Source organism: Geospiza fortis, unplaced genomic scaffold (assembly GCF_000277835.1).
Source record: "Geospiza fortis unplaced genomic scaffold, GeoFor_1.0 scaffold361, whole genome shotgun sequence".
Taxonomy (NCBI): Eukaryota; Metazoa; Chordata; class Aves; order Passeriformes; family Thraupidae; genus Geospiza; species Geospiza fortis.
This window is the reverse complement of record NW_005054356.1, coordinates 306,144-316,383: the sequence shown is the minus strand read 5'-3', so window position 1 is coordinate 316,383 and position 10,240 is coordinate 306,144. Positions and strand designations below refer to the sequence as shown.

Genomic DNA, 10,240 nt, shown 5'->3' with positions numbered 1-10,240 from the left:
ACCCCCCCTGCCTGTGCAGTGCTTCAGCAGCTGTCACTCACAGGGTGAGTGGCACATCCATCCTCAGCACCACGGAGACACCTAACAATGCATGGATGTGACACATCAACTGATCTGGCATTTGGCTTTCTAGCCTGCTGGTTTGTGCAGCTGGGTTAATGTTATAATTAATATTGCAATATAATTATATTAGTAATATCATTTAAATTTTCATTAATATTAAATACCATCTAATATTATCAAAGCACAGACAACCCCCGGCCCACGGCAGTGCCCGTCAGCCATCGCTCGCCATCCCCATTTGTCATGAGCCCTCTCATTTGAGCATCTCCAGAGCTGTCTCCTGGCTCAGTGTCTCATTTAGCAGGGGTTTCTCTCCTCCCCTGTGCAGGATCCAGAGGGAGAAGCCCCTGACCACATCCCCACCCCGTGCTTTCCATGGAATTGTGCAGTGGGAAGGAGGTTCCAGGCAGGTGTGAGCTACCTGTGTGCAGGGAGGTGTGACGGGGCCACGTGGCACTGACAGAATCTCTGGAGTCAGAGGAAATGCAGAGGGAGATGCCCTCGTTACTCTGTGCTGTGCTGCCATGGAAATTGCCCTGGGCTGCCCCACCAGATCCCTGTGTGGGGATCAGATGCTGTTGCCATCATCTCTGCTGTGTCAGTCAGGCTGCAGTTTCAAGGAGAAATCAGACGCTGATGCTCCTCTATCACATATCTACCCATGTTTCTGGCCTGACATTTTTCCACCTGTAGCATTTCCCTCAAATTTGAGTGGTTTCTTGTAGATGTTGTGCCTCTTTCTGCTTTTTGGTTCTATACAAAATATCCTAATTCTCCTCCTCAACCCAGATCTGGCCTTGGAGAGGCTCATTCAGTTGTCTGAATGTAGACACCCAGCACCATCATGGTTGGGCTGGATATCCACACAGCTCTGGCAAACACCCATTTGTGCTGGATTACTTCATTATCTCTAAAGTCCTCAGCATCTCAGGCACGGGTGTGGGGCTGAGAAATTTAAATACATTCTGTGACTCCATTATTGGAAGGCACTGAAATAAATCCCCTCCTGGGGTTGGCTAACTTCCTTGGGTCGGCAGGTTTTTAGTTCTCCAATATTCTTTTGCTTTAAAAACAGTTGCTTCTGAGGGCTGTCATTTTAAGAGGATATATATCTGGAACTTCATTAAGTACATTTCACTTAGGAAATCTTTAGTGACATGCTGTGGGGGAAGAAAAAGGGAGATTTAGCAAAGGATTTGGGAGTGCTCTGAGTTTTCTCTTATCAAATCTTTCTAGCTGTCCAGGATGTCTTAAAGCTTCCCAGTTGTAGAAGAAAGGGTCACAACACAGAGAACAGCCAGTTAAAATCAGAGAATGGGTGAAAGGTTTACAAAGTTTTTTTTGAGCATGGCAGAGTTTTTCAGCATAGTGCAATAACAGGTTTTGATTGCTAAAAAATAAAGAAAGGAGAAATTATAGTCTTTTCTTTCCTGAATTTACAACCCATCTTTTCTTTGACCCAATATCTTGTGTTTCTCACTCTATTCCTCTACTCCATTCCACAGGAAATGTTGTAAACAAAAATTTCAGCAAGAAGCCTCTTTTTCATGGCAAGGCTGATGAATTACACAGTATTTAATGTAGTCTTCTCTGTGCTCTGAGTTACTGTCAACAGGCAGGCATTTCTCTAGAATGCCAGATTCTCACCTAGGTGAAGGTGGCAGAGAGTTGGGCTAGGTGACCTGTACAGGTCCCTTCAAACACAAACCATTCTGTAATTCTGACATTTTAGGCACTCCGGCCTTTCCTGTACGAGCCCTGGCACAAATCTCCTGTGAGTGCAAGTTCTCACTCTGCTGGCAGACACTGCCATAATATTTTAAGCATCAGTAAGGACATAAAAAAATGGCCATGGTGTCACCAGTGCAGAAGATCGTGTCTTTAAGCCACAGAATAATCCACATTTTCAGAATAAAACCTGCTTCAGTAGCTTTCTCCTACAAGACTGCTCCATCCGGTCAGGAACTCTTTTTTTGGCCAGACCAGAGGGTCTTCAGTGCCTGATGATGGAGTTCCAACCTGCTCATTAAAAAAACCCAAAATCCCTCTGTGTGCTGATTCTGAGACTAAACTGGAAATAACAAAGATTCCAATTGCAGTGCAGAGGAAGTTTGAGCAGGAGTCAGTGTGCAGATGGGCTGAGCTGTTCTGCATTGGAAACTTGTTAAAAATCTCAATAGTAGGATTATAGCATATGTAAAAATCAGTTTCAGTACTCTAATAATTCTTCCTTTCCCAAATACCCATCTTAAGATCCCAGAGGCACATGAGCAGCTTTCATATGCCTTAAAATCTGAAAAAATTAAATTAAAAACTCATTATGGGGAATGGGCAGTTAATAAGAAAATCCTAAACCAAACTTATCAGCTTAAGGCCCTTCTTTATGAAACTTTATTACAGGTGCCTGAATTGAAACATCCCCTTCTAGACACATCTCACCAAGAGATGCAGAGCCAGACCTGTGGAGTACATTTTGCTCACTTAGGAGCTGAGCTCTCTCACTCAATTTTTGCTGCTCTGGTTTACATGTAAATCAGGAAAATCTTGTTTTCATACTGTTGCTCAAAGCATCATGGTTTTTTGCTGCTTTGCAGTTTGCAGGAGAAGGAAATGCGAGGTCTGACATGCCAACAAATGAATTGATTGCATCCTCTTTTTAGGGAGCTGATTATTTCAGGCAGTAAAAGTACATTGGAAAGCTCCCCTGTGCCATGGTGGGGGATGCAGGGGCCACTGCTTTGGCAATTCCAGGTCAGGGTATCACATTTCTACCCATGTTTCTTGTCTGACATTTTTCCACCTGTAGCATTTCCCCCAGATTTGAATGGTTTCTTGTAGGTGTTGTGCCTCTTTCTGCTTTTGGTTATATACAAAATATTCTAATTCTCCTCCTCAGCCCAGAGCTGGCCTTGGAAAGCCTCATTAAACCATGGTGGTTCGATTTGAGCTGGTGGAGCTTCCCGGCTGGGAAGCACAACAAGCTTCTTTGGCCTGTTTCACCCCAGCCCAAACAAACCAGGTTGGGCTCCCAGTGGAGCTCAGAGCCTGGGAAGAGCCGTGCTGGGATCAGCTCATCCCAGTTCCCTGCCAGCCTTCCTGGGGCTTTTCCTGGCAGCTCAGCCAGGATCACAGGGCTCTGTGGCAATGCACTGGGGAGATCAATAGGCTAATCCAGGCTGACCTAATGGATTTATCAAGTAACACATGAATTAATGATTTTCTCAGCATTCTGCCCCAGCACAGGGTATGGCTCCAGCCCCTTCTGCAGCTGCCTCAGGAGACAGACAAGTCACTTCAGCTTTTGGTTCTGCAGCTGAAGGGAAGCATAGGGCTGTCAAGCACTGTAGAGTTATGATGTATCTGTTCAAAACTGTTCTGTTATATAAATGTATGTATATAGGGGTTTTTTTTTTTAAGAATGAGGCTTTGTAGGCAGTTCCAGCTGTTTTAAAATCTATGTCTCTATTTTAAAGAGAGCATTGCTAATTACGCCTGACAATCAAATAGTCTGCAGAAAAGTATCAGCCACCTTTTCCTGCTGTTCATTCTGTGGGCAAGAAACAAAGGTATGTTAGACAAGAGAGCAAATGGAATGTTCAAAGGATCCTTGTCTAAAACTGAAAAATAAAGGGCTGTGCTATCAGATCAGAATTTTAATGTATATTGTTTCCACTGGTTCCTGACATAAAATCTTTCATTGTTGGGTATAACCATTGTTAAAGGTCACTGTTGCAAAGGCTACATCATTTAGAGGAGATGAGATCCCATTTTGGATAAATTCACAATTTTTGTTCCTAACAAGGAGATAGTATCGGGATTTGAATGTACAAGAGTGTCGGTTTACGGATTAAAGGCTTTTGTGTTCTGGAAACCACACTATGCCAGATTTCATGAGTTTCAGTGAGATGTGCAAGTCTCCAAAGTCAAGTAGGTTGATTAAAGTGGTTCTTTACAGCCTTTGAAATAGAGATAAAGTCCAACTTTCCTACACGGGTTAATGTAGAATTTTTTTTTTCTTGACAAGGCTATATGCCTTGCAAGGACATAATTTAATCTCTTTTTAAACCTTTCATATGAACATTGTGAAAAGCTCCTTTGTGTTGTAATGCATTTTTATAAAATATCTAAATTTCTATGCAAACTTCAGACCTCATTTCTTAAGATATATTTATTTGGAAATGGTTATCTTGCAGCAGAATGGTGTCCTGTGTCATCATTTCTGCAACATCTTTTCATACTATCAAAGGAATGTAACATCTGATAATGAAAAAAATTAGTGCTCTTTGTTAGATATGCAAACTACTTTTTTTTTTTTAATATCCTTTTACTATTATGTGCTCTGAACTCCTGGCAAGTACTCAAAGAGTCTTTGAACCAAGGTGAAACCTACATGTTCCTTCTTCACACAGTCTGAAGTAAGAGGGTTTTCTTTTGCTGCTTCTGAAAGAGAGGGTATTGCTTTATTCTCCTCTGCTGCAGCTTTGTCTTCATATTGAAATAATAAAATTTGTGTGTTGATCCAGAGTTAGTCATTACTTGAGATTTTGAAAAAATGACACCAGGAAAGACAAAGTGTAAAGCCAGTGGCTGTCACCTGTGGCAGGAGCACGACCGAGCTTGTCTGTGCTCCAGCCTGAGATCAGCTTCACCAGTGCCAAACTTCAGGGCTTGCTGTTGTTCTCCAAACTCTTCCAAAGAAAAAGAAACCAGCACATGGAGACCACGCTGAGCATCACTGGAGCTTCCTGCACAAACTCCCTGTGAGCAGGTGGGTGCCTTGTGTGCAGCCCACCCTGCTCCTTTGCAGGCAGGTAAGCTGCTTTAATGGCACAAACTGCTGAGCACAAAGGCAAAACTTCCAAAGCATCTTTTCAAAGCTGGTGAGCTCATTGTCATGCACTTCCTTGGGTGGGCTGGGCAAGGCTGAGTCCTGCCTGAGCACCACGAGGTGATGCCTGCAGCCCAGGCAGTTCCTCTGAGAGGGAGCACCATGGCAGCTGGGTGTGAATGCATGGATGGATGCTGGAGTAGATCCTCGTGGATGTGAAACTGAAGCAGTGCACAGGATTTTGTGGCCATGAACCCGGAAAAAACAACAGCCCAGAGGTTTATGGAGGGGCTGCCAGCTGGTGGAATGCAGAGCAGCCTCAAAAAGCAGTGAGGACATCAGCGGTGATCACTCGAGACCTCACAGGAGTGAGTAGTTTAATAAAACCAGAAATGAGCATCTCAAAGCCTGGCTTTCAAAATAAGGCAGACTTTACAGGGGTTTTGTGGGGATTTGAGCAAGCTCATGGTCTCCTTTGCACACAGTGGAGGGAGACCCTGGCAGTCCCTGTGTGACTGTCACAGCAGCTGAGAGCTGGGATAACTCACAGCCCAGCACAGCCGTCCCCACAGAAAACTATATTGGAAATTAAAGGTCACAGAATTGATAGTAAGGCTTAAGAAAACAGCAATTAGTCTGCTAGGAAGAAAAGCTAAATTACCAGTAGTAGGAGTGGCGGGGGGGCAGGGGGGGCAAGAAAGAGCATTATTGATCTAAATATCAAGTTGGCAGATACGCAGAGTACAATCTAGAAGTTTTTTACACCTCTGGGCTCATTCAACCCACACAATAAAAAATGCAGGCCTATAAAGATAGAATAAGAAGCAATCAATTAGGATGGCATTTGCTTGTTTCTGTGCTGCAGTTGGGCAGGCACATCACCAGACCACAGTTGTTTATTAATTTTCCTGCTTTTCAAGAATCTTTGTTAGCAGAAAAGGCAAACCCGTGCTCGGGATGCCAGCATGGAGTTGGGGGGATACCCTGAAGTGTGAGGGGCTGTGGGTTTTATTCAGCCAGTGGAGCCCCCTGAGTGCTGGGCTCACTGGCTGCACATCACCTTCTCCTAATGGGGCAGACTGGCAGCAGGAACTGGGGAGGAATGGGACTCCCCACCACCCCATGCACTCTCATTTCACTTTCTCCCAGCCTAAGGGACCTAGAGAGAAGATTCAGCACTTTGCAGCAGTCATATCTGTCTGGGGAGGGGCTCAGAGTCCAATAAGAGCACTGAGATGCCCTTATTCTTCTGTTAATCCATAGCTACAGGTCATGAAACACTGTTTGTCCAGGCAATTCTGCCTTCATAAACCACTGCTGCCTGGAACAAATGTTGGGTCATCATTAGTGAATCTTGGAGGCAACAGAAGGATCTTTCCTGCAGACATTCATCTGAACAAGTCTTTGCCTATGCAGCTTTTTAGCAAAACCAACCGGAGAAAGAAGTAAGAACATTGGGGAAAAAAAAGGAATTCCCTTTAGAAGGAAGCCTGAATAATTATCTTTGTGTTCATCTGTCTCAATCCCACACCTCCCTAGGAATGGCTGCAGTAGCTAATTGGTTTTACTCAGCTGTGCATGGCTTCACTGCCCAGACTCCAGATTTATTGCACAAAGTCAAGTCATGGTGTGGATTCATCATTTGTCCCCCACATCAATCCCTTTCTCCTCTGCAATGATATTTGTCTGCGTGTTTATGTGCTGTCAGGTCCAAATGACATGAAAGACAAATTCTGGGATTAACCAATTTTAGTACCAACCCAAAAATCAGAATGAATTACTTCCTTTCCAGCAAGGCATAACTTCAGAGGGGCCAGCTCAAGGGGAGTGGGAGAAGGAGTTTTGCCAGCACAGGCCTTTATAGGAGGAGGAGAAAAAAATACCCCCACAGAATTTAAGGATTTAAGAATGTGACAGTTTCAGAACAAATCCCTATCTGAGAAGGGAAGGGAAGTGTGTAGCAATCAGCCAGAGAAATCTTTATGAGTGGTCTTTAAAATTTTTCTGGAAATCAAGGACTTCAAATGCAACAATTGAAAGTGAAGCTAAATGAAATACAGGGGAATATGAGTAAATGCTAGAGGTATAGGTCAAGCACTGCTTTATCAATCTTGTGTTTACTCCAGCAGCTCCTCTGTTGCTCATTGTTTTACCTTGTTTGAATAGATATGCTTCTCTTTATTTGAAAATCAATTGTAATCTTATGAAAGAGAACTTAGAGCAGAGGGAATGCTGGAAAGCAGCATAGTGAAAGATGTTCATTATCCTGAATTACTCCAGGGTAGGGAGGGAATGACATTAAAGAAGTGTGGGTAGCTTTGAGCTGCCATCCTTCCTTTCGCAGGTGTAATTTAATGTCATTACTTAATTTTATTAAAGGGAAAGACAATTGTGGACAATACACATTACAGCATTTACCTATAATAATGATAGTGGGGGAGTGTGAGAGGGAGGAAAGGCAGACTCCAGTTTGAATTCCCAGTAGCTGCTGATCTGTAGCTGATGAAAATTACTCTTTTCTTCATGGCACATGTCTCCAAGATTTGCTTTTCACCCTGAATAGCTTTGGATAGCTCCTTTGATTCCAGTGAAGGTGCTCTGTTCTCCTCAGAATAATACTTTGCTTTATAAGCACAGTAAGCAGTATCCACTCTCAATTCTGCTTAGGACTGATACTTTCCTAACTGTACCTAACAGAGGTCAACAACAAGTGGATGAACTCCTGGATTGCCCAGGATGTGCTGAGCACTGTGGTATTCACCCCAGTGGAAAAGCTTTATAGGCTGCTGTGATCTTCCTCCAGGCTTTATGTTGGCATGTGCTTGTGTATTTATAATTTTTAATATAACCTCATGTTTAAAAATGTGTAAGCTCTATCACTGTGGGCTGAAAATAGATGTTGTGATGGCTGCTAGAGGAGCTGCTGTAAAATCTGTTGTGTGGGGCTTTTCCATGTAACCCAAACTCATTGGCAGCACCTGGGCTGTGACCTACTGAAGGTGTTCAGGGATCATACAGGACTGGCCCTCTTAAATGGGTTAAATGCAGCTGATGGTTTGTTCTTGATGACTTAATTCTGTTTGGTTCTGCAGGGCATAAGCCTAGGATTGGCAGATGAAATCTGTGGTCCTGGGTTGAAGATTTGAGGTGGTTTCACAGAGTGTTTAACTCCTTTGGAATTACAGTATGATACCTTGTTGTCAGCAGTGCAGCCTAAAAGAGACTGGGGGCTCGTCAGCTTGTCACTGCTGCCATGCCATACAACATTAATTTAATGTAATGGGCAATAACTAGTGTGGATTTAGGAAGAGATGATCCTGTTTAACTAATCTGCTTGAGTTCAGACAAGGTTGATAGTAGAGTGTACATATGACATAATCTAATGGATTTTTCAAGAGGCTTTTGATAAATTTCCATATATTTCCCTTGCTTAAGCTGTGTGCCGCAGAGACTCCAAATTGGGCAAGAGAATGGGTAAAGAACAAGTGAGATCAGGGGAAATAAGGAGAAAAGAAGAGCTGTAGCATGTAGCAGAATAAGAATTATCCTGCAGCTTCCCACTGTTCTTCCCCAGCACTCTGCATGGCTGGAAAGAGATGCCATCTGCATTCACTAATGAAAACTTGTTTAGGACAGGTGCATAGCAGAAAAGAGGGCAAGATGCCATTGAGGATACCACTAAAGGGCAAATTTAAATTCACATTAGCATAAGGCAGATTGAATATTTTTGCTGTCAGTGGTGAAATAATGTATACTAAATACAAGCATCCGTAACGGAGAGATGCCAAAGGATGGAGATGGGTTAGGAGGGGAAACGGACTCTTGTGCTAACGAAGGAATGATTTATTATCATTTACACAACCTGGCATTTGTGCACACCAAAGGCCAGATTTTAGAAGTGCTCTGCTCCTGCAGTTTGGGGCCAGAATTTCAGTCACAGACTCGGAGCCAGCCGCTCCCGGCGTTTCCCCAGTGTTTAATTTGCCATATGTCAATCAGAGTGTTGATTTGCAAGTGCTGCTAATAGGCAGTGCTGAGACATGAGGACAGCTGAAAATTTGGGAATGTGTCTTACTGGCAGCTTTTGAGCCCCAAATACTGCAAGTATTCACAGGCCAGGATCCCTGATCACCCATGAGATAAATCAGTGGCTGGAAAGCAGGAAAGAATGCAGTTAATGTGCCAGGATGTGCCTGAACGGGACATGCTCCATGGAAATCAGTGCTAAGTGAGAGAATTAAGCACCAGGAAAGGCTGTGGCAAAATCACAAGAAGCACTTCAAATAATGAGACAAAATCAGGGGCAAGAAAGAAATAAAATGAAGTAAAATCACTGAAGAAGCAATAAAATGCCATCACTGAAATCTGAGTGAGGCAAAATACCTTAGAATAAATGGAGATAGTCATCCTAAAAAATTCAGACATTTCAGTATGCCATTTTCCCCTGCTGTTGACAATTAACTCTCTGGTTGCTGTAATTAAGCAAGAATATCGAGAATGTTTTTTGTTGGATTCCTTGGAGCATTTGCTGAATCATGTGCAGTGGCTGTGTGATAGTGGGTTTGTTCTCCTTTGGGCTGAGAGGTGAAGTTAAGCTTTGGGGAAATACTCAAAGGAAAAAAATAGGAAAAGTCTTGCCTTTTCCTCATAATAAACCTGAGGACCAACCTGTGGATCTTCCTTGAGATGTGATTTCAGATATCAAGGAAGCAGCTCAGAAAGCTGTTCTGCAAATCCAACCTACTGGAATCCCAGAGGGTATTTATACAGAAGTAAAGCTGGGAATATCTGAGCCATTCATTTCTTTCACAGACTGCTTTACTCAGGCAGTGGAAAGGCAATGCAGTGTTCTCTTGGGGGTCAGGGCCTGTCAGCACAGAAAGTCTAAAATCCTCAGTAACCAGGGTTCCAACAGAAAAACAGAATTGAGAAAGAGAAGTGTTGCTCATTACAGATGGTCCTCTTCATGGGACTGGCATCCCAATGGGCATGGTGATGGAGGGAGAGGGGAGGGTGGTGTGAGGATGGACAGAAAGCTCCCTCCATGACCACCCCTGTCTTTCCTTTGCAGTATTCAGGAGAAGTGCCTGAGAACAGAGTGGAGGTCGTGGTGGCAAACCTGACGGTGCTGGACCGGGACCAGCCGCACTCTCCCAACTGGAACGCCATCTACCGCATCATCAGCGGGGACCCCTCGGGCCACTTCACCATCCGCACCGACCCCGTCACCAACGAGGGCATGGTCACCGTGGTGAAGGTGAGGGGGGAGCCAGAGACGCTGTGTTTGTCACCCTACAGCTGCAGGGATGGCCTGCAGTTGTTTCGTGCCTTCCCTGCCTGGAAGTGCCA

At 43.9% G+C, this 10,240-nt stretch overlaps 1 protein-coding gene across 1 annotated transcript in view; it reads left to right on the top strand.

Annotated features, from left to right (window-relative positions):
- Nucleotides 1–10,240, top strand: part of LOC102040724 (cadherin-4) — a 412,700-nt gene that overhangs the window by 380,387 nt on the left and 22,073 nt on the right. Inside the window, exon 8 of the mRNA XM_031059080.1 lies at nt 9,963–10,148. Within this exon, the coding sequence (XP_030914940.1) occupies nt 9,963–10,148 (186 nt within the window). The remainder of the gene's footprint in view (nt 1–9,962; nt 10,149–10,240) is intronic.